The sequence below is a fragment of the Sander vitreus genome, chromosome 6 (assembly GCF_031162955.1).
Source record: "Sander vitreus isolate 19-12246 chromosome 6, sanVit1, whole genome shotgun sequence".
NCBI classification, from domain to species: domain Eukaryota; kingdom Metazoa; phylum Chordata; class Actinopteri; order Perciformes; family Percidae; genus Sander; species Sander vitreus.
This window is the reverse complement of record NC_135860.1, coordinates 17,103,351-17,124,076: the sequence shown is the minus strand read 5'-3', so window position 1 is coordinate 17,124,076 and position 20,726 is coordinate 17,103,351. Positions and strand designations below refer to the sequence as shown.

At 40.9% G+C, this 20,726-nt stretch overlaps 1 protein-coding gene across 14 annotated transcripts in view; it reads left to right on the top strand.

The window, feature by feature from the left end:
* Positions 1 to 4,529: 4,529 nt before the first annotated feature.
* The window catches only part of LOC144519766 (uncharacterized), a 34,069-nt gene continuing 17,872 nt past the window's right edge, over positions 4,530 to 20,726 (top strand). For 11 of the 14 annotated variants that reach the window (XM_078253173.1, XM_078253172.1, XM_078253171.1 and 8 more), the window contains exons 1-8: positions 14,200 to 15,422; positions 16,712 to 17,023; positions 17,152 to 17,256; positions 17,378 to 17,496; positions 17,834 to 18,052; positions 18,273 to 18,360; positions 18,736 to 18,888; positions 19,479 to 19,576. In XM_078253173.1, the coding sequence (XP_078109299.1) occupies positions 14,208 to 15,422; positions 16,712 to 17,023; positions 17,152 to 17,256; positions 17,378 to 17,496; positions 17,834 to 18,052; positions 18,273 to 18,360; positions 18,736 to 18,888; positions 19,479 to 19,576 (2,309 nt within the window). In that variant the 5' untranslated portion in view covers positions 14,200 to 14,207. Of the gene's footprint in view, positions 4,668 to 14,199; positions 15,423 to 16,711; positions 17,024 to 17,151; positions 17,257 to 17,377; positions 17,497 to 17,833; positions 18,053 to 18,272; positions 18,361 to 18,735; positions 18,889 to 19,478; positions 19,577 to 20,726 lie in introns of those variants that run through there. The other 3 variants (XM_078253176.1, XM_078253175.1, XM_078253165.1) reach the window with 3 other exon arrangements.

The window sequence follows — 20,726 nt, the reverse complement described above, 5'->3', positions numbered from 1 at the left end:
GAACAATAATTTCTCTTCAGGCTTCAGGTGTCATCAATGACGTAATTGGTCTAAAACATACAAGCCTCAATATGCGCTTCATGCAAAATGTCCTGGATTACTCCACACACGTTCCAAGCTTTGGCACACCACGTAACAGCTGCATTACCAATCTTATTTTTTTTACTTATAGTAGCCTACGTAGTGCAGCTGCCCTTACAAAGTATGTAGCCTACTGTTACATGCAGTATGCATACAATTAAGAATTACTTCATCATAATATTGCGCTTTGAACTTTGACTCGCTTGCTCATGTATGCTGTTTATGCTTTTTTTCGTTTTTGGTTTGGAATAATAATAATAAAAAAAAACGCGTTTCCGTTAATTCTTTCATTGGTTTAAAAGAAACTTTTAAAACTTACAAACCCCAAATCGACATATTTTTGCCTTATTTTTTATATGTAAAATTGGTTGCTATGTGAATATATGCAAATCTATCTAATTTATTTATCTCTGTCCTTCCTTTCATGATTGCAGAATACCTGCATGCAATTACAGAAACATTCGACAGGGGGCAACATGTCTTCAGTATGCTGTAGCAACACTTGTTTGGAAGTGTGCATGCATGTGTATTCGCTGGAGTGTGTTGGTGGTGACGGTTGCTCTTATCTTCACACAGAAGAATGGAGTTTAAAGTTAATCACACTGGGTGGATCCTGGCTGCTCTGCACGATAATGGAAGAGAGGGGTTTTCCTCAGTTTGAGAATAAACAGCATGTCAAAGTTGAATGGAAGTTTATTGGTATTGCAGTCTATCTATCTACAGTGGTGTGAAAAAGTGTTTGCCCCCTTCCTCATTTCCTGTTCCTTTGCATGTTTGTCACACTTAAGTGTTTCGGAACATCAAACCAATTTAAACAATAGTCAAGGACAACACAAGTAAACACAAAATGCAATTTGTAAATGAAGGTGTTAATTATTAAAGGTGAAAAAAAATCCAAACCATCATGGCCCTGTGTGAAAAAGTGATTGCCCCCTAAACCTAATAACTGGTTGGGCCACCCTTAGCAGCAACAACTGCAACCAAGCGTTTGCGATAACGTGCAATGAGGCTTTTACAGCGTCCTGGAGGAATTTTGGCCCACTCATCTTTGCAGAATTGTCCTAATTCAGTTACATTAGAGGGTTTTCGAGCATGAACGGCCTTTTTAAGGTCATACCACAACATCTCAATAGGATTCAGGTCAGGACTTTGGCTAGGGCCACTCCAAAGTCTTCATTTTAGTTTTTTCTTCAGCCATTCGGTGGTGGACTTGCTGGTGTGTTTAGGATCATTGTCCTGCTGCAGAACCCAAGTTCGTTTCAGCTTGAGTACACGAACAGATGGTCGGACATTCTCCTTCAGGATCTCTTGGTAGACAGCAGAATTCATAGTTCCTTTTATCACGGCAAGTCTTCCAGGTCCTGAAGCAGCAAAACAGCCCCCAGACCATCACACTGCCACCACCATATTTTACAGTTGGTATAATGTTCTTTTTATGTAAAATGCAGTGTTCCTTCTACGCCAGATATACTTGGACACACACCTTCCAAAGAGTTCCACTTTTGTCTCATCGGTCCACAGAATGTTGTCCCAAAAGTCTTGGGGATCATCAAGATGTGTTCTGGAGAAATTGAGACGAGCTTTGATGTTCTTTTTGCTCAGCAGTGGTTTTCTCCTTGGAACTCTGCCATGCAGGCCATTTTTGCCCAGTCTTTTTCCTGATGGTGGAGGCATGAACGCTGACCTTAACTGAGGCAAGTGAGGCCTGCAGTTCTTTGGGACGTTGTTGTGGGTTCTTTTGTGACCTCTTGGATGAGTCGTCGCTGCGCTCTTGGGGGTAATTTTGGGCGACCGGCCACTCCTGGGAAGGTTCACCACTGTTCCATGTCTTCGCCATTTGTGGATAATGGCTCTCACTGTGGTTCGCTGGATTCCCAAAGCTTTGGAAATGGCTTTATAACCCTTTCCAGACTGATAGATCTCAATTACTTTCTTTCTCAATTGTTCCTGAATTTCTTTGGGTCTCGGCATGATGTGTAGCTTTTAAGGATCTTCTGGTGGACCTTACTGTGTCAAGCAGCTCCTATTTAAGTGATGCCTTGATTGTGAACAGGTGTGGCAATAATCAGGCCTGGGTGTGGCTAGAGAAATTGAACTCAGGTGTGGACAACCACAGTTATAGTATGTTTTAACAAGGGGGGCAATCACTTTTTCACACAGGGCCATGATGGTTTGGATTTTTTTTCTCCTTTAATAATAAACACCTTCATTTACAAATTGCATTTTGTGTTTACTTGTGTTGTCCTTGACTTTTGTTTAAATTGGTTTGATGTTCCGAAACACTTAAGTGTGACAAACATGCAAAGGAACAGGAAATGAGGAAGGGGGCAAACACTTTTTCACACCACTGTATCTATCTATCTATCTATCTATCTATCTATCTATCAAACTATCTATCTATCTATCTATCTCTGAGAACAGACAAACATAAATACAGTAAATGAATAAATAAATACCATTGATATTTTCTGTATCAGTGCACAGTTTTCATACATGAAGTACAGTTTACTCATCACGAAGAGTACTACTCAGCTTGAGAAAGACTATAGCCTATTGAATTGCCTATGGGAAGTGTAGGAGCATGGCCCAAACAGGGACTAAAAGTCAGGATATCTTGGATAAATACTGTAAGTGCCCCTAACTTAATCAAAGTGCAATACTAAATTGCTGGAGTACTTCTTTAAGGCCAGATGTATTTGGCTAACCTACTGGGACAGTGACAACAATGGCCACTGGGTTTTAGGTAACACCGTAACAGATGTTCTAGCTGTAGCAGCTGGATGGAGGTGTGCTGCACCTTCTGGGAATTCACACTGCTTTTGTAGGAGATATCCGAGGTCATCAAATGGAGCCATAGCTAGGATTTGTGTGTCAGCCATATATAACCCTAACCCTTACTTGTTATGGTAAGGCCACCATGATTTTATAAAGCATTTTTTCCCCCTCTACACACGTTTTAACATGTAAAAAAATACTCTTCTTGGAATAATAATGTATTATTTCTGATATAGACTTTCCACACACAAACACAATGACCTTGTTAAAAATCTTTAATTTGTTCCTCTACTCTTTCCCCATCATTGAAAAATCCAGAATATATATGTAAATATGTCTAATTAAAAAAAAAAAAATAGTAACATTACTAATAAGAATAATAAGGAAGTAATGGTTAGTAACTTAATCCTTATTTACATGGCATTAACCAGGGACATGAAGAAGGTGATATCTAGGAACCGATCAGTAACACAGTATCAATAACTAATCCTTTTATTTATTGATTTAGGAACTACTTGTTACTGTATCTATTTCTAGTAGTTAGTTCATGTTTTGTTCCTTGGTGACTATAAAAATATGTCTACTTTGTTGCAAAGTATTTCATAAAAAATAAATAGCGGTAATAATCTCTACCTCCAACTTGTGCACACACAAAAAAGCGCCCCCGTGTGGAGCTACCAGTAAACGTTTATAAACGTTTGCAGAAATGGCTCCACATAATGGGGTGGCTGTGACTGCTTGTGACCGGTAACTGTAGAACTGGCACAAAGTTGGCAGTAGTTGAACAAAAGCTGAATCTTTGACCACATATTCCTCTGATGCCCAGGCCCTGATACTGAAACCACTCAGGGAAACACATACAGCAGGAGAGCTGCACCTGCTGCACTATTTTGATAAGATATCCTTTGCGCCAACATGGACACTATTCTATTAACTCTTTCTTAAGTGCATACATATTTGTGTTGAGGCAGTTTGGATACTTCATCCACTAATTACCACTGAGCTGCAGGAACGACACTGCACCTGTTGACCTGACTCACCTGTAAACACAAATGCATTGGCATGTGTTGATAAGTAATTATGTATCTTGCTTCCTAGGACACTACCATTCCTTTTAAAAAAGTAAACTATGAGCTTTATAACTGTGGTAGAAAGTAACTAAGTACATTTAGTCAAGCACTGTACACAATTTTGAGGTTGTAGCCTACATTACTTGAGTAATTCCATTTCCTGCTACCTTATATCTCTAATCCACAACATTTTTGAGACAAATATTGTACGTTTTATTTAAAGCTTTACTTTCTAGTTATTTTGTAGATGACTGTGTGGATTAATACAACATATAATCAACTAATATAATATTATTATTGATTACAAATCAGCTCCACCTTTGCCAGCTGCAACATTAAAGTAATCTGTACATTAATGCATTGCTGATCCAAATAGGCTATATGAGGCCGAGAATAGCCTATCATGAAATAGACCATTCTGCATAACGCATACTTGTACTTTTGGTAATATATTTTGATGCTTTTGTACTTTCACTTAAGTCAAATTTAAATGCAGGATTTTTAGTTGTAACCGAGTAGGCTTTTTGCTATTTTTACTTCTTCCAACTGTGGTTTTTAAGTAACGCTCCCACCTCTGATCTCCACCCATCACCTACTTAGTGCTTCGTCATTGTAGCTGCGACACCGCCTTCTCTGGAAACCTGACCGGTAGCCTCCAACTTGTTCTGAAAGGGAAACACCGGAATTATGGCAACAAACTAAAGGTGGAGAAAACACAGGAAGATACATCTGTCTGCTCAGGTATGACTCCCCTACTCAGACGCTGTTATTGTGTTTACATATACACACCTTTCTTGCAACGTTTTTCATTTCCCGTCTGCTCGCGACGGCAGTTCGTTTAGAGTTCACTGCTCCGTATTTAGAGGGATTATGTCAAACACAACAAGGTCAGAGATGTTTGTGCTGTTAGCCTACCTGGAAAATAAGAAACATGACTCCTAGCCTACAGTAGACCTACAGTAGTCTGTCGAGTAGGCTACATGATGAAATATCTTTAGACATGTCTGCCTGTCAGGTTTGTTGTGAGGTTGCTCTCACGAACCCAGAGATAATGGATCCCAACTACTTTATAAACCAAAAGGTACCGCCTAATTATGATAAACGAGACAACACAGTTACAGCTGAACAGGTAGGTCATCCCGTAGGGATTGTGTAAATGATATAGGTCTGTTTATTATGCTGATAACAGAAGTAGAAATCTAGAAAACGTGTTGAAGAATTATTTTTGACTAAAACAACTGATTTGGGTAAACTATAACCTGGTTATACACTGTTTCTGCATGCTGGCACTATATGCTATACATTCAAAGAGCTATGCCTGTTATGCTCTGATTCAGGCCCATCTGCTATGTGATACTAGTTGTTTATGTGCAGTATATCAAGTCATTTATTATGCAAACTCTCTATGTGTCCTATCACATATAGATAAAATAAGTGTTTTACTGAACTGACACTCTTTTCTCCTCTCTCCCTCTCTCTGACTTGGTCTGGGATTGTCCTTACCATCTACAATGATGTGATGTGAGTACCAATCACTATTTAAGTTGTAAGGAGGAAAGAAATAAGTGTAACAAAGGCATTTGAGCTGTTGTAATGATCAGATTGAGCCATTGCATATAAGGCCTATTATGTACTGCAGTGATGTTTTGCATGCAGTACATCTAAAGTAACAACTATTTTACCTTTTTATATATGTACAAATGACTCCCCTTAATCTACCACAATATGATTGAAAGGTTATGCATATTTTATATATATAATACAGTACCAGTCAAATGTTTGAACATAGTTTCTCATTCAAGTGAATGGGAAAGTGTGTCCAAACCTTTAACTGATACTGTGTGTGTGTGTGTGTATGTATATGTATATATATATATAGAGAGAGAGAGAGAGAGAGAGAGAGACTATTAAATATTAATTCTTCATGGTTTATATTTGACATGCCATTCCCCCTCAGATCTGAGTGCAGACTCTCTGTATCTTCCACATGCATGTATTCACTGGTTGAAATGCTTTTCTACCGTGATTCTTTCTTTATTTGCGATTATATTATTTTATGAATGAGTTGTAAAAAATGTATGACATCCTTTTTAACGTTCAACATAAAACAGATCTGAAGAATAGATTGTGAAGGAATCCCATTGAGAGCTTAGGAGCTGAAATGATGGCATAAAAGCTGTTGTTGGCCTGCTGGTGTCCACACCAAACTAGTTCAGGGAGGGGTAGGGTCACCATGTCACCCTGAGGAATCCAGACGCAAACACATCTTTATCTCTCATGAACACATGCTCCCAGCATGCCTTACAGCGCTGTCTTAACATAGAGTAGTTTTGCCGGGGATTCCCTCTCTCTCACAACAAATAATGAACGTTAAACTAGTGATTTGATCTTTTACCATGGAGTGTTTTTAATATAAGACTGAAAGTACACATTTGTATCCATATTGCACTGTGTATTGTGAAAGTGTCAGTGTAGAGGAGATTTAATAATTGTAATTACAGTGCAATGTTTAATTGTTGCAGAGAATTTTAGGGATATTAACATTTAGCCAGTTTTTATTTCAGACCTGTCACAGTCAAATCAGTAACAAGCATGTGAAAAGTTGATTCATTTACCATCTCTCCACCAGGGGGCAGTTTAAACTAAGAAAACATGGCTATCTACAGTAGCATCAGATGATCAAATACAATGTAACATGTACTTTGGTGGCCTAGAATGTTCGCCACAATCTATTCAAGGTACTGTGAGCAGCAGGGCTTGGTACAGTCCAATTTGACTCATCTCTAAGCATTGTCTGTGGATGCAAATGTTTACAGCCCTTTTACCGTTAAGTTGTCCTGCCCTATTCTCTGTATTAGGTTATAGCACAGGATGCACTTAATCTAAAACATAATGTCCTTCCCTTTGAGGAAACATCACGTTGTGCACTTAAAATTCTCACAAGTGTGCATGAAGGGGAGAATTCAAACTTGGTCTAAAACAAGAAGGGTGGGAAACATGACTGCCAGCAGAAAGGGGCAGAAACATGCAACATTCCTGGTTCATGAATTCTTTATAACATAATGGTGCACCATGAATATTGATGTGCTGTTACCATCAATCCTGTTAGTGCTCTTGAGAACCCCTGAGCACAAATAAAACCACTGCATCCATCACATGCACTCAAAATTCATATTTAAAGCATTTTCAAAGCTGCACAAGTTGTTTTACATAAGATACGAGAGGGAAGGCAGAGTGATGTGTGATGCGTACCCAGATGCAGTGTTGAAAGTCAAAGAGAGATGAATTGGGTGGGAGTGGTATGGGACATTATGTAATCACTGAGTGATGGAGCCAGCAAGGGATAAAGATGTTGCAAACCAACATAAACCCCATGCCCTCAGCTGGAGTAATGCACTGCACCATCGCATGTGCGTGTTTGCCCGTGCTTTTGTGCAAATGAGCAAGAGTGACGAGGGAAACAGAAAGTGTGCGTCAGTGTTTTGGGTGTGTTTACTGAGCGAGTTGGTAGTCTCAGAGTCTGTGGTTCCAGTCTGTCACTGTCTCAAGGGACTGTGAGTGCTGCTCCTCTTCTCCTCCCCTGTCTGTTCTGTCTCTCGTCCCTCTCCTGGGTCCAGCTCAACACCTGCTCCTTGCAGTAGTCACAGGGCAGGGCACAGTGTTCCTAAGCAACTGAAGGCAACGCAAGTAGTTCATGTAGTCTTTGTTTCTCTCTTTCGCTCTTCCTCTGTTATCTCTCTGACTTGCTCATTCTTTCCCAAACTAAAGCAGAGGTAACAGAAACAAACCATATCCAAAAGTAGGCCTACTCAATTTCTGTTTGTACCCAGCTGGGATTCACTGGATTAAGAAGAAGAGGAAGACATGCCTTAATTTATCCTGCAAGTTGAAATTCACATTTCTTCCTGTCAATGCGCTGTTACAGTTAATGTTAATGTTTAACACCACCAGTTTTTGTGATGCTTATGTGTCATCATCACTGTGTTCAGTGATCAAAGTCTAAAGGGAAAAAGAACCATTAGCGACCGTTACTGTGCAAGAGAGACATTTTCTGTTTCTGTTTGGTGTCGCCCTTGCTCATTTTGGACTTTATGACCAGATTTACGGAGTCATCTTTGGACTGGTAAGACTTTTTCTTCAAATCAGTTGCCCAGAAATGACATGGGACACTGCTCTGCATGCCACATGAACTTGCCTCTGTGAGACAAAGGTGATGGTGCCTTACCCCATGTATCTGTGAGAATAATGAACCCCTTTACTTCCCCCCCCCCCCCTCTGCCTATGAGCCGTATGGCCCTAATGGGGTCAGGCAGATGGGTGGGGACCATGCCGGGGTCCATAAAGACAGCTTGTGTGTATGTGTGTGCACGTGAGCGGACACACATGTGTGCTGGGTGTTTAAATTTAAATTTTTAGATATTAAGATGGTTGAGGGTGGGTCTGTTGTTGAACATGACAGTTTCTAAAGAATTTTTGAAACTGTGCCTCTTTTAATATCTCACCAATTGGCTCGAGGTTGTAGTTCCTGACACCCTCATACTGTGCAGATGAATGCAACTCACTGGTGCCTGAAAAGATTGGGCAGGACTCTGAGAAGTATTTCTGTTGCCTCTCTGCCCCCTCTTGTTTCTGGACATTGTACTATGTTAATGATTGCACTCTTTAGCCCGCCTTACTCCATGCCTTTGTTGGGGACTTTTGTAGCAAAGAATGTGTTTTACCTAAATAGGGATGTTAAATGTACTTGATAATGTAAATACATTATTTAAAAAAAAGTAGGCCTACTGATACTAGTAGAAATCAGTCGTTTATCTGCAGCTTTTAACACTTGAATTTCTGTCGTGTGTTTTAAGGTTAGATTTCTGCAGCATCTTTACATATTTTAGCATAACTATATATTTAGTGCGGCTCTAGTCAGCATGATATGAAAGTTGTGTCCATCTCCTCCACTTCGGCATGTATGCGGCTGTGAGGCGTGCAGGTCGATGCTCAGTTGGTCAACTCCACCAAGCTTCAGTATGAGACTCCACCCCTTTACGAGCATCGGACACCTTCAGCACAACAAAGCATGTGTCGCTCCGCAACATTGTTTGTCCTCTGAACGTGCGGAATATCTATAGGATTTTGTCGGATTTTGTGCTGTTTGCTTCCACATTGATGCTCATCATAGAGTAGGTAAGCCAAATATAGGATGCATGTTCCACGGTTGGTGGGGATGAATTAGTGTTTATTTGTTTTCTTGTACATTCGGCGCCATTTTCATACACAGATTGTTTAAATACCCTGGCACGTTGGCCCGATACAGCCTGCAACTGTTTGTGCGGTTTGATTGAGAAAAAAAAGTTGGAAATTGAAGTCGTATTAAATAGCTTACCTGTGAGATTGACACGATGATTTGTTAAAGCAAATTAAAATGATATCGCCTAAGTATTACACCGATTAAAATAGCCCAGTAAAACGTCACATCCCCATAAATCAGAAGCGCTCTTTATCAGCGGAGGCAGCAATGTGTTTTCTCCATGTGTGAGTTGTTTTTGTAAAATTGAATACCGTAGCCATGCAAGTTATCAGCCTGCTAAAAGAAGGCGCTCAGTTTTTACTTTTAAGGAAAAATCACACTAAATAGTTTTTGTACTACTAACATTAGGTTATATGTAATGCAATTGCTAATAAAATGTGATAACTGATTAAAAAAATGATGACTATATGGGGAAAAACACATTCTCTTCTCCTTTCTGGCTGATCATCACATAAAGTAGCCTACAGTAAAGAGGTCTGATAATATCTATAATTTAATATATGATTTATAAGAAACAAATCCTAAATTAATATAATGAACTGGCTGAATGTGACACAATTGTCATATTTTATCCCCTAGTAGTTATTGTTCCATATTATGTAGCCTACTTCATATCAGGGTGTTCTTGGTCTTGAATGCTTCTCTGTGAGGTGTGTACAGCTGTTTCCAAGAATGTGTCTGCCGAATGTTTTTCATCCTGTTTCAGAGATGGCATTTTCCGCTTGACATGACTTGCTTTTACCCAAAGAGGAGTGTACGGGTTAAAAATGTGTGTGTGTGTGTGTGTGTGTGTGTGTGTGTGTGTGTGTGTGTGTGCTACCCATAACGCACTTGATGAGAAACTCATCCAATAAGCCTCATCTCCATTGATGATACTGCTGGATATAAATAGTCCGATAATCTTTTATGAGGTGCTGCAGATATGACGTAGGAAGGATGAGATGGCGGCAGCATTGAAACCTCAGGACTGAAGAGTGCAACAGAAGTAAACACAGGTTAAAAAATGACAGAGATAAGACCCAGGTGCTCGGGGGCTCCAGTACTGCTGAATCAGCAGTGTTGTGAACACAGAGCGGCTGAAGTGATGCTGAAGGATGTTTTTTTGCTCTGCTGTGTGAGAGTGAGGTCACCGAGGTCCCAGGAGAGCTTGTTGGTGTTAATCCTCTTTTGGGAGTTATGACGCATTCGTGCAGTTAGACTACTACTCTGTTGTGTGTGCATTCCTAAATAGGGAACAGAATCTACATACAGAGTTGTTTGCTCTTCTCTTCATAAATCAGAGAGTCTGTGGGTTTGACTACCTTAAATACCATGTAAAAAATATGAACAACATGACATACTATTTGCACAAACAATTGCAAAATTATTCAATTTAAATACAGTCAATTGAGTTCATTAGTTAAATCCTTTAACTAATTACTCTTAGTATCAAGATATCAAATAGATATCAATTTTTGTGTGTGTCCAGCATAAAAAAAGAACACTTCTTTCATAATGTGCACTAATGTACACATTCACTATTCCTTCAATAGGCTTTGGCTAAGGGGAATCGTTGGAGATGGATTCAGGATTGCTTTCAGGGCAACCGCATTAAATCAATCAAGCTACTTCATTCTTTTCCCATGTTGGTTCATGTTACAGCATCAGGCTCACAGACCATCTGTGTGTATTGATCAGTTAAGAACTGGGTTTGGGATAGGTTTACACAAAGGACTTGACTAAAATAAACCTTTTGTAGCCCAAGACATTTTTGTTGAATATCACGCACTGTCACAGAATCCAAGATTACAGCTCCAAATTAAAAGTTTGATCACATTTGGAGTCACTCTACATATGCCTGTCAATAATCTTAGGATCATTTAATAAGAAGTACATGTGCACATTATAAAGACTTGAGATATTCAGTATTTGTGTGTATTCACAATGTTGCTGGGCAAACTTTTGTGCATAAACTGAACATACAGTTTATCCAGGCACGTGTTAGGGTGTGTTGGCATGTGTGCCTGTGTTTACTTAGAGAGGTTAATAGGAGCCACCATGTGGCCAGATGACTGATATCTTTGCTTTCAGTTCATTTCTGTTGATTTGCAGCCAGGTAGGCGGAACTCCACATAAAACCACGAATCAGCACAGCTGATCGCCACTGTGCTTCTGCCAGCTCTTCTCTCTCTCCCACACAGATGCACGCACACCCAGAGAGGAAGACCCGAGACACAGTGAGAGAGAGACAGAGAATCAGAGTGGAGGGAGGCTGATTAATACTGAGTGAGATAGATACTGTAGGCATGTAGATGGAGATAATCTCACTTGGTCACTTGGGGGATGATTAACTCTAAACTCCTTCTAATTCCTTAAGCCTTCTCTCAGTACCCAGGGCACTTGCTTTCTTTTTGTCCAAGTATTCCTACAAGCTAATGTTGTAGAACTCATGTAACTTGTCAGTCAGTGACCAGCGTTTGTTGACTTCCCCCAAAACATTTCTCTGCTGTCTTAACGATCTGTGCGAGTCCTATATGCAGCGGTGTGTGCATTTGCGGCTGTGCACACATGTATGCACATGTGCATAGATGCGTGTTGTGTGCTGCACAGTGTGAACATAAATAGATATGAGCTTGTCTGTAAAAGGCCAATTAGTCCCTGCATCCTGAGCACATGTAGCTATTTATATACTATACCTCCTCCTCTGCTAGCTCTCCCCTATTCAGCCCTCTCGTCTCATCTTATCACACCCTAACAGCAGCACTGCAGCATCACTGGCAAATAATATAAAGGTTTTATTGTCTAGACAAATTTGTGACAATGTCTTCTTAAAACTGGAGACTTGGATCAATGGATGATTAGAGTGAGTTTGGCGTTAGAATCAGTTAAATTACTGAGTTAGCTTCGATTCAAACGTTTGTGTGTTATTTTAATGAGAACAAATATAAATTTGAGCTTACACTGTTGAAGCATGTGAAATAATGTAAGTCATTTGATCTCCTGAAATCAAGTAAAATGTGACTTTTCCTTTAAGTAAAATTCACTGAGTCAAATCAAATTTCAAATGATCTTTCTGTGGGAACATTAAATTCAGAGTAAGTCACAGAAACTCTAAATCAAATCCTGATTCATCTCTGAATCCAGCCCTGGCGTTTGCACCTGCACTCAGCAGCTCTTTGAGAGCTCACTCGGGCTCGAGGGTGGCCTACTTCATTTATAATTTAGCTCATTAGAATCACTAATTATGTAGGATTTGGGCACATTTTACAGTACAGCAATATTTCATCTAATTACCTCCACACCAAACATGAAATATGCATCACATTATGAGAAATTGGTGCTGCTTTTGAGAGGTTGTGTGTGTGTGTGTGTGTGTGTGTGTGTGTGTGTGGCTGCCGCTATCTCAATCGGTCATGATGCAGGGTAGTCCTGCCCAGCTGGCTGATAGCAGAGATGTTAGGTAGGCAACACAAAATGGAGGAGGCAGCAGACACAAGCTCAGCTGGTCCATTAGGAGCATGTCTGTGTCCTGACAATCACAATTGAGATGACAGAGCGTTAAAAGACCCAGAGGAGCCCGTGAGCGTTGATGCATACCGGTGTGTGTGGTGACCTAGGGAATATGCCTATGGGGGGTCTTGTGGGGGGAAGGGTAGGCAGGATTAGTTATAGTGTGCAGCACAGTTATTGGTCACTGGACACAAACAATGGGAGGGCTAAAGAGGATTTGGTCTGTGTGCATACCCCCTCCTCCCCTCCTGCTGTCCTGTAGTGCCAGTGGGAAGTGTATGGTATAGAGGGCGAGGCTGCACCCTTTGGGACAGCCCTGTACATCTGGAAGATTGGCCTGCCTGCCTGTCTAGCATTCCCCCTCCCCCACTCCATAGTGGGACTTGAACTACATATGGAAGAGACTAACACAGCCACATTAAGTCACCATTTAGACAATGCCTAGTGCAGACAGGATGCGAATCAGCCTCATTTAAAGACAAACATTAATTGTGATGTGAGCCACTTCAACTGATATATCTCACTTCATTGCATAATACCTGCTGTGTATTTCAGTCAGTTGTGTGATTTAATCAGCTGTTAGAAGTTTCTAAATATACCAGATCTGCCCTCTGACTGCCCAACTAGGAAATCAAAGTTGTGTTTATTAAACTCCAAGGCCCTTGTACTGTAACTGTGAATCACATCATTATATAATAAGTAATTTAGGCAAGTCTGCTTGCACTGTTACATACTGACAACAGTCTTGGTATCTTCCATCACTACTGTACAGTAGAAAAGGACAGAAGGTAACATTTGCTTCTATCTATAGTGTTTTTGAGGCAGATACTGATAAATCAGTCCTACTCCTTGGTTTGCAGCTCTGCCCACAGTGACCTACTCCACCACGAAATATTGATTGAAACGATTGATTGGCCATTTTATATCACGTCATGGTATAAATGCTCACTTCGCCCAGTCCTAGTGCCTTAGATGACCTGTGCAGGAGTGGCGTGTGTGAGACGAAGAGCCAGGCATGCTTGGCGAGAATGATCCAGACGGCACTAATATGCAGCTCCAGAGCAGAATGCCTCCTTTGTGTCAGTGAGATTTAATGAGTCTGTGATAGGCTGTGTTGTGAGCTCGCCCTCAGAACTCCATGTAGACACAGAGACACTCTTCAACAAGGAGGGCTATTGTGTGTTGAAGTGATGTTTGTGTACGTGTGTGTAAGTATGTGTGTTTAAGTGAGAATATAATCTGTCTGTGGCAGTTGGCTTCATGTTTTATGGAATAAGTCTCATTTATCTTGGAGTAGACAACTGACAGTAACTTAAAGCGACCATATAAATTACCTGTTGTACAATTTGCTCACGGTAAAATTGGTCTTGATTAGAGGATCAGCTGTTTGTTGTGTTCCAAGTATAGCCATGCTGTGCACTGTCACACTCTGTACAGCACTATGACCTTTCTCCATCTCTGACTCTCTTCTGTTACCCTTCCCAGTGGCTACCATGACAACAGAGGCAAGTGCAGTGAGCGAGGCGGACACAGAGGGCAAGCAGAAGGCCAGTGGCGCCGAGCCCGAACACGAACCAGAGAACAAGCAGAAGCCAGAGGCTGCGGCGGCAGAGCCGGAGGGGGAGCAGTCGAGCAAGAAGGCCCAGGAGCAGTCCTCTGAGCCTGGGCCTGCCGACGTAGCTACCTCCCCTGAGGAGGAGCAGTTGAAGCCTCGTACCCGGACCTCTGCTGGCAAAGGCCTGTCTCGCCTCTTCTCCTCTTTCCTCAAACGCCGCTCACAGTGCTCCGAGGAGGGGTTTGAGGCAGAGAAAGCCAGGGAGGAAACGGCAGACAAAGAAGAAAAAGCTGACAAAGCAGAAGAGGAGAAGGAGGAAGAGGTGAAAAGTGAAGAAAAGGAGGCTAAAGTAGAAGCGGAAAAATCAGAGGTAAAAGAAGTGGAAGAAAAAGAACAAAAAGAAGTTAAAGAGGGAGAAAAGGTTGAGAAGAGGGGCAGTAAAAAGAAAAAAAAAGAAGCCAAGAAGAAATTAGAGAAAAAGGATGAAGGGAAAGTGAAAAACGACGAGGAGAAAAATAAAGAGGAGGAGAAAGCACAGCAGACTGTAGAAAAGAAAGAGGAAAAATTGGAGACAAAAGAAAAGAAAGAGACTGCTGAAGTTGAAGACAAAGTGGCAGAAGCTGATAAGAAAGAGGGTAAAGAGGAGGAAAAAGTTGACAAGAAGTTTGCAAAGAAAAAAGAAAAGGAGGAAAAGGTAAAGAAGAAGGAAGAGGAAAAAGCAAAGAGGAAAGCAGAGGAAGAAGACAGAGTTAAGAAGAGAGAAGAAGAGAAAGCAAAGAAGAAAGAGGAAGAAAAGGCAAAAGAGGCCGAAAAATTAAAGAAGAAAGAAGAGGAAAAGACCAAGGAGGAGCAGAAAAAAAAAGACGAGAAGCCTAAAAAGAAAGAAGAGGAGAAACCAAAAGAGGAGTCAAAAAAGAAAGAAGAGGTAAAGAAGATAGAGAAGGAGGAGGAAAAGACAGAAGAAAAGCAAAAGAAGGAAGAGGAAAAAGGGAAGAAAAAAGAGAAGGGGAAGAACAAAGGGAAGAAGGAGGAGAAAGGGCCGAGTGAGGAGCAGGTGAAAGCACCGATTGCAGCTCCAGAGCCTGAGCTTAAAACTGAGCCAGACACTGAGCAGGCTCCTGATCAGCACTCGATAAGCAGCGCAGAGACACAGGTGAGTGTGACGCTGACAAACATTACACTATTACACAGATCATTCGCTTTCTTGCCAAGACTTAGATGAGAAGATGGATTCCACTCTCATATCTGTCTGTTAAATATAAGGCTACAGCAAGGCAGCTTAGCTTATCACAAAGACTGGGAATGGAGAAACAGCTAGGCTGACTTAGTCCAAAGGTAACTAAATCCACCTGCCATCATGTTTTAAAGCTCAAAACTTACCCGTTTTATCTTGTCTGTTTAATCAGTACAAAATCCAAAGTGTAAAAATTACAAGTTGGGATTTAACAGGGATTAATGTGCCATACTGATTCTTTTCTTCTTGCCACTGTAAAACAAGATTCCTGCTCCAGTCCAAGGAATAGTCACGCATATTAATTGACCCCCCTGTTGTTTTTACACTTCGGTTTTGGACTGATTAAAGAAAAGAGATAAAGCTTGTTGAAGCAACGTGTGAGCTTTCGAGGCACAGGTAGGCAGTATCTTTAGACAGAGCCAGGGGCTAGCTGTGTCCACCTGCTTCCAATTTTTATGCTAAGCTAACTGGCTGTAGTATCATATTTAACGGAACGATCTTCTCATCTAACTCTAGGCTAGAAAAAGAAGAAGGGCATTTTCCAAAATGTCAGACTTTTCCTTTATACTGTGTGAGAATTGAGACAAAAACAGAGCTTTCATGTATACAAATTCATGGAGCAGACTGGATTGTAGTACAGAAACGCATGTTTTTTTCTTTCTAATGAATTTTTGATGATGTGGACAGCTTGCTCAGCGAAAGTAACAATGCTGGTTTGAGCTGAAAGCTTGCTCTGAAACTAAAATGATCTATGCTGGTCTGAAACTACAGCAAGCATACAACAGCAGTATTTGCTGTTTACTAACATCTGTAGTTGTATTAATTATATCGTTGTCATCATTTTAAAAAACAACAACTAGAGACCATCTTGTGGTGGGATCACACTAGCCTCGGACCTCACCCATTTTCGAACATTGACTTCATTTTGATCTCAACTACACACTTGTAAAGTTTTGTGACTTTATCTTGCACGGTTGTGATGCTATCGCAAAGTACCCAAATCCTCCTCTGTGGTAGTTCCCACTCTAGTAGGTGTCTCCAGGGCCACATTTTGCCATGATGACACGCACACACTCACAGACTCACAAGGTGAAAACTATACCAGCGTCTCTGTTGCGTCTGGTAAAAAAAAAAAACATTGAGTCCTCCCACATTCTTTTCATTTGTATTTGACATACTTTGCAAATGTCTTGTGTTGACTGTACCAGCAGGCTCAAGAGGAACACAAGGAAGAAGCTGCGATAAAGAAGGAGCCCGAAGTTGTGGAAGAAGTGAAGGAGGACACAGAGAAAAAAGAGGAGGAACCAGCAGAACAGGAGAAAGAAGCCAAAGGAGAGGAGAAAGTAAAGGAGAAGGCAAAGAAGGAAGAGGTGACGAAAAAGGAGGCGAAGAAGGAGAAGCCTGTAAAAGAAAAGAAGACAGAGAAGAAGGCAGAAGAGGCTAAAGGCTCCAAACGTCAGAAAACCATGCAATGTAAAGTCACCTTACTGGACGACACTCAGTTTGAGTGTGAGCTTGATGTAAGAAACCTCCCAAATTACAGTATGTTGTCTTTGTGGGTTGGCTATCGCCCCTGTTAAAGATTCATATGGTTATGAAGACTGAAGAATATCCGTCTCCCTCTGTTTTGTCTGTCTGTCTCATGTAGAAACATGCTAAAGTCCAAGAACTTCTAACAAAGGTGTGCGACCACGTCAACCTGCTGGAGAGAGATTACTTTGGCCTCTGTACCTGGGAAACCCCAAACAGCAAGGTAGGCTGATTTTTCTACTCGGGTAGTTTTAGTTACTCTGCAAACGCATAACAGATATTTTACATGAGACTGAAATTGGCTGTGAGCAGTTGGTAATTTTTGTTCTTACATTTTTCTGCAGACATGGTTGGAATCCACCAAAGAGATCAGGAAACAGGTTTCAGGTGCTGTGTATGAGTTTACATTCGGTGTAAAGTTCTATCCTCCTGATCCAGCACAGCTTACTGAAGACCTCACCAGGTGAAAGACCCTAGTGTAAAAGAAACAGTTTGACATTTTGGGAAATCTGCTTATTCGCTGAGATGTGACATGTTATTTAGTGAGCTTTAGAGGCGCAGGTAGGGAGTTTTTTTTTTTTTTGGACAGAGCCAGGCTAGCTGTTTACTCCTGCTTCCAGTCATTATGCTAAGCTAAGCTAAACGCCTGTTGGTTTTAGCCTAATATATAGAGTACATACATGAGAGCGGCCTCCACCTTCTCATCTAACTCCCTAAAATCTTGTATTATCACTCATGAAAAACAGAATACAGTTTTCATGTCTTAATAAGTTGTTTTTTACCTTTTACATCTTCTTTAGGTACTTTCTGTGTCTTCAGCTGAGGAAGGACATTATGTGTGGTGTTCTTCCCTGTTCCTTTGTCACACTGTCCCTGCTGGGCTCCTACACAGCCCAGTCAGAGCTGGGAGAGTATGACCCAGAGCTCCATGGACCAGATTATGTTAAGGAGCTGAGCCTGGCCCCAGGACAGAGCAAAGAGCTGGAGGAAAAGGTGATGGAGCTGCACCGCACATACAGGTAATCAAAGGAGATGGGCACTGTTCGGAGCAACATAGTGAATGCAATCTTTAGTTAACATATATGTTTATTAAGTTTGACTAAGCACAATTCAGCAGACACAAACTGTGTAGGACCTCTGCATCTTCAGCGTTTATATAACTTTTTAGATGGATGATTTGAATAATCCTGACAATAAAACCCATCATTAGAAAGACCCTTATCATCTGTGTTTTGCCAGGTCTATGAGTCCAGCCCAGGCAGACATATTGTTTCTGGAAAATGCCAAGAAACTTGCCATGTATGGAGTTGACCTGCACCAAGCTAAGGTAGGTTTTTGTTTCAATTATGTTTCCTGTTGAGATTAGTATTGTGTGGGTTAACTGATGGTGCAGGCTTTTCATGGGAATTCCAAAATGCCAAAATGCATAGCTCAAGGATTTACCGATTTTGTTTGTGTCATTATTTTGCAACAGCATGCTTGTGTTACATCAGTAGTATCCATATTTAAATTACAAAATTGATGTCAGCCCCCTTTCATAAAAAAGGAGAGATTAATATAATTTCAAACTCCATGACCTTAAATTCCATGTTTTTCGTAGCGTGAGAATGTCTGCCTCCCAGTGGCTGTTTATTGCAGGTTAGGGTGATGCCGTGTAGTGATACAATATCATCACGGTTTCATCCTGTTTTTGTGCATGCAGGATCTTGATGGTGTCGACATTACGCTGGGGGTTTGCTCTAGTGGTCTGATGGTTTACAAGGACAAGCTGAGGATCAACCGTTTCCCTTGGCCGAAAGTGCTCAAGATCTCTTACAAACGCAGCAGCTTTTTTATCAAAATTAGGCCATCAGAGGTAAGTCTGACTTTAGATTTTTCATTCAGTTTTTTTTGTGTACCTGAATTAGATTAGAATTAGTTATTATTGTTTCTGTACCTCATCCAAACACCCAATATGTTTATCCCAAATCCGACTCCACCTATCTGTTACCTTGGTCTTTGTCTTTTATCAATTACCTATACTGTAAATTAACAGCGGATTTACTGATGGACTTTTTTCACCTAGACACTCATTGGACTTTTTTATGTTCATATATTGAGTTTACTACATACTAGCATTAGACTTCAAATGTTATTGTTGGATTGTAATCCCACAGCTATACACATAGACTTAACTTGATTTTAACAAGTTTATCAATTTAATTATCAATAGTTAATTTATTCCGAACAAAATAATACAAACTGCAAATCAGATTTTGATTCTAGACTATGTGTCTTTATAGCTGGCATTTAAAAATATTTCATGAATAAGGTTTTTGTTTTTTTTCAATTTAAGAAATTACTTTGAATTGACTGGGATACATGTCATGCTGCATGGCAGTATAATATCTTTAACATACGGTCACTAATTCAACTTTGACTTTATATTTGTTTCTTCCCTTACAGCAAGAGCAGTATGAAAGCACAATTGGCTTTAAACTGCCCAACTACAAAGCCTCCAAGAAGCTGTGGAAAGTTTGCGTTGAACACCATACCTTCTTCAGGTAAGACCAGGTCAATCTTGCCTTGTTGTGAATGACACCTCCCTGCCCTGCAACAGAGGTTGTTCTGAGGTTCCTATCATCTGGATAATTGACTAACTGGAACCTGCAGCTTAAGCCTAATATTGGCTCCCTGGCAGTTTAACCCATGCTGCAACCTCCGCTGCTGAAAAATAAAGCCAGTGCGGAAGTGCCACAAACTACAGTTCATCGAGTGGTCACTTGAGGCTCCCTCCAAAATGGAGTCAATCCCCACGAGTATCGCATTGCCAGACCTATCTCCACAGCGCTGTGGAGGAAGGTCTGGCTAGTCTACACAACATTCCAGGATAGGAGAAAAACGTGCTCTGGTTTATTGGCAATTCTTTAAACCATTCACAATCGTCTCGGGCAGTGCTAAGCCCCTAGACGGAGCAACGCTGCCTCTGCAAAATAGCCTCGGGAAGGAACTTGTTTTGAGAAAACGTGTACGTTCAAAAGTTGTTTTAGTTGTGTAACAGAAAACTCTGATTTGACAGATAGTCTAGCTAGCTGTCTAGATTTACACTGCAGAGATCCTAGGAGCAGTTAACCATTAGTCCTCATAAATCGACCGGAGTTTAGAATACCAACACAAAGAAAGCGGAAGGTGAGGGACATCTGGCTGAAAATGAGGGACATTCAGCATAACCTCCGGCGCCACTGGAACAATCCCGTAAATGAAACGTTGTCCATATAGACTAATCCCCATAGACCCCCCCCCATGTTAAAATGCCCCACTTTACAGCAGAATTAAACATGTTTACAGTTGGTACCAAAATGGTTTTTCTTCTCTATTGCTAAGTTCACCCTTCATGACAACTTATTGTTAGGCTTAAAGTTCTGCATAATTAAGAGCGTTCCTCTTTGAGTGATAGGTGGCTGCCGTCACAGTAGGCGAGCATAAACTGTAGGCTTCATTCGGCCCGCCTCAGCTCCATCCACACTCCACCTCTTAGCCCATTTTTTGGATTAGCCAACATCAAGCAGTGCCAAGACGGCGATGGCCGAAGCCACCGGGAACCACTTACTTTGAGATTCATTTTGGATCCTCAGAAACCTGCTGACGTCACAGTCTACATCCATATTTTATACAATATATGGGTTAACCACAGAGGAAAAGCTACATACCCCG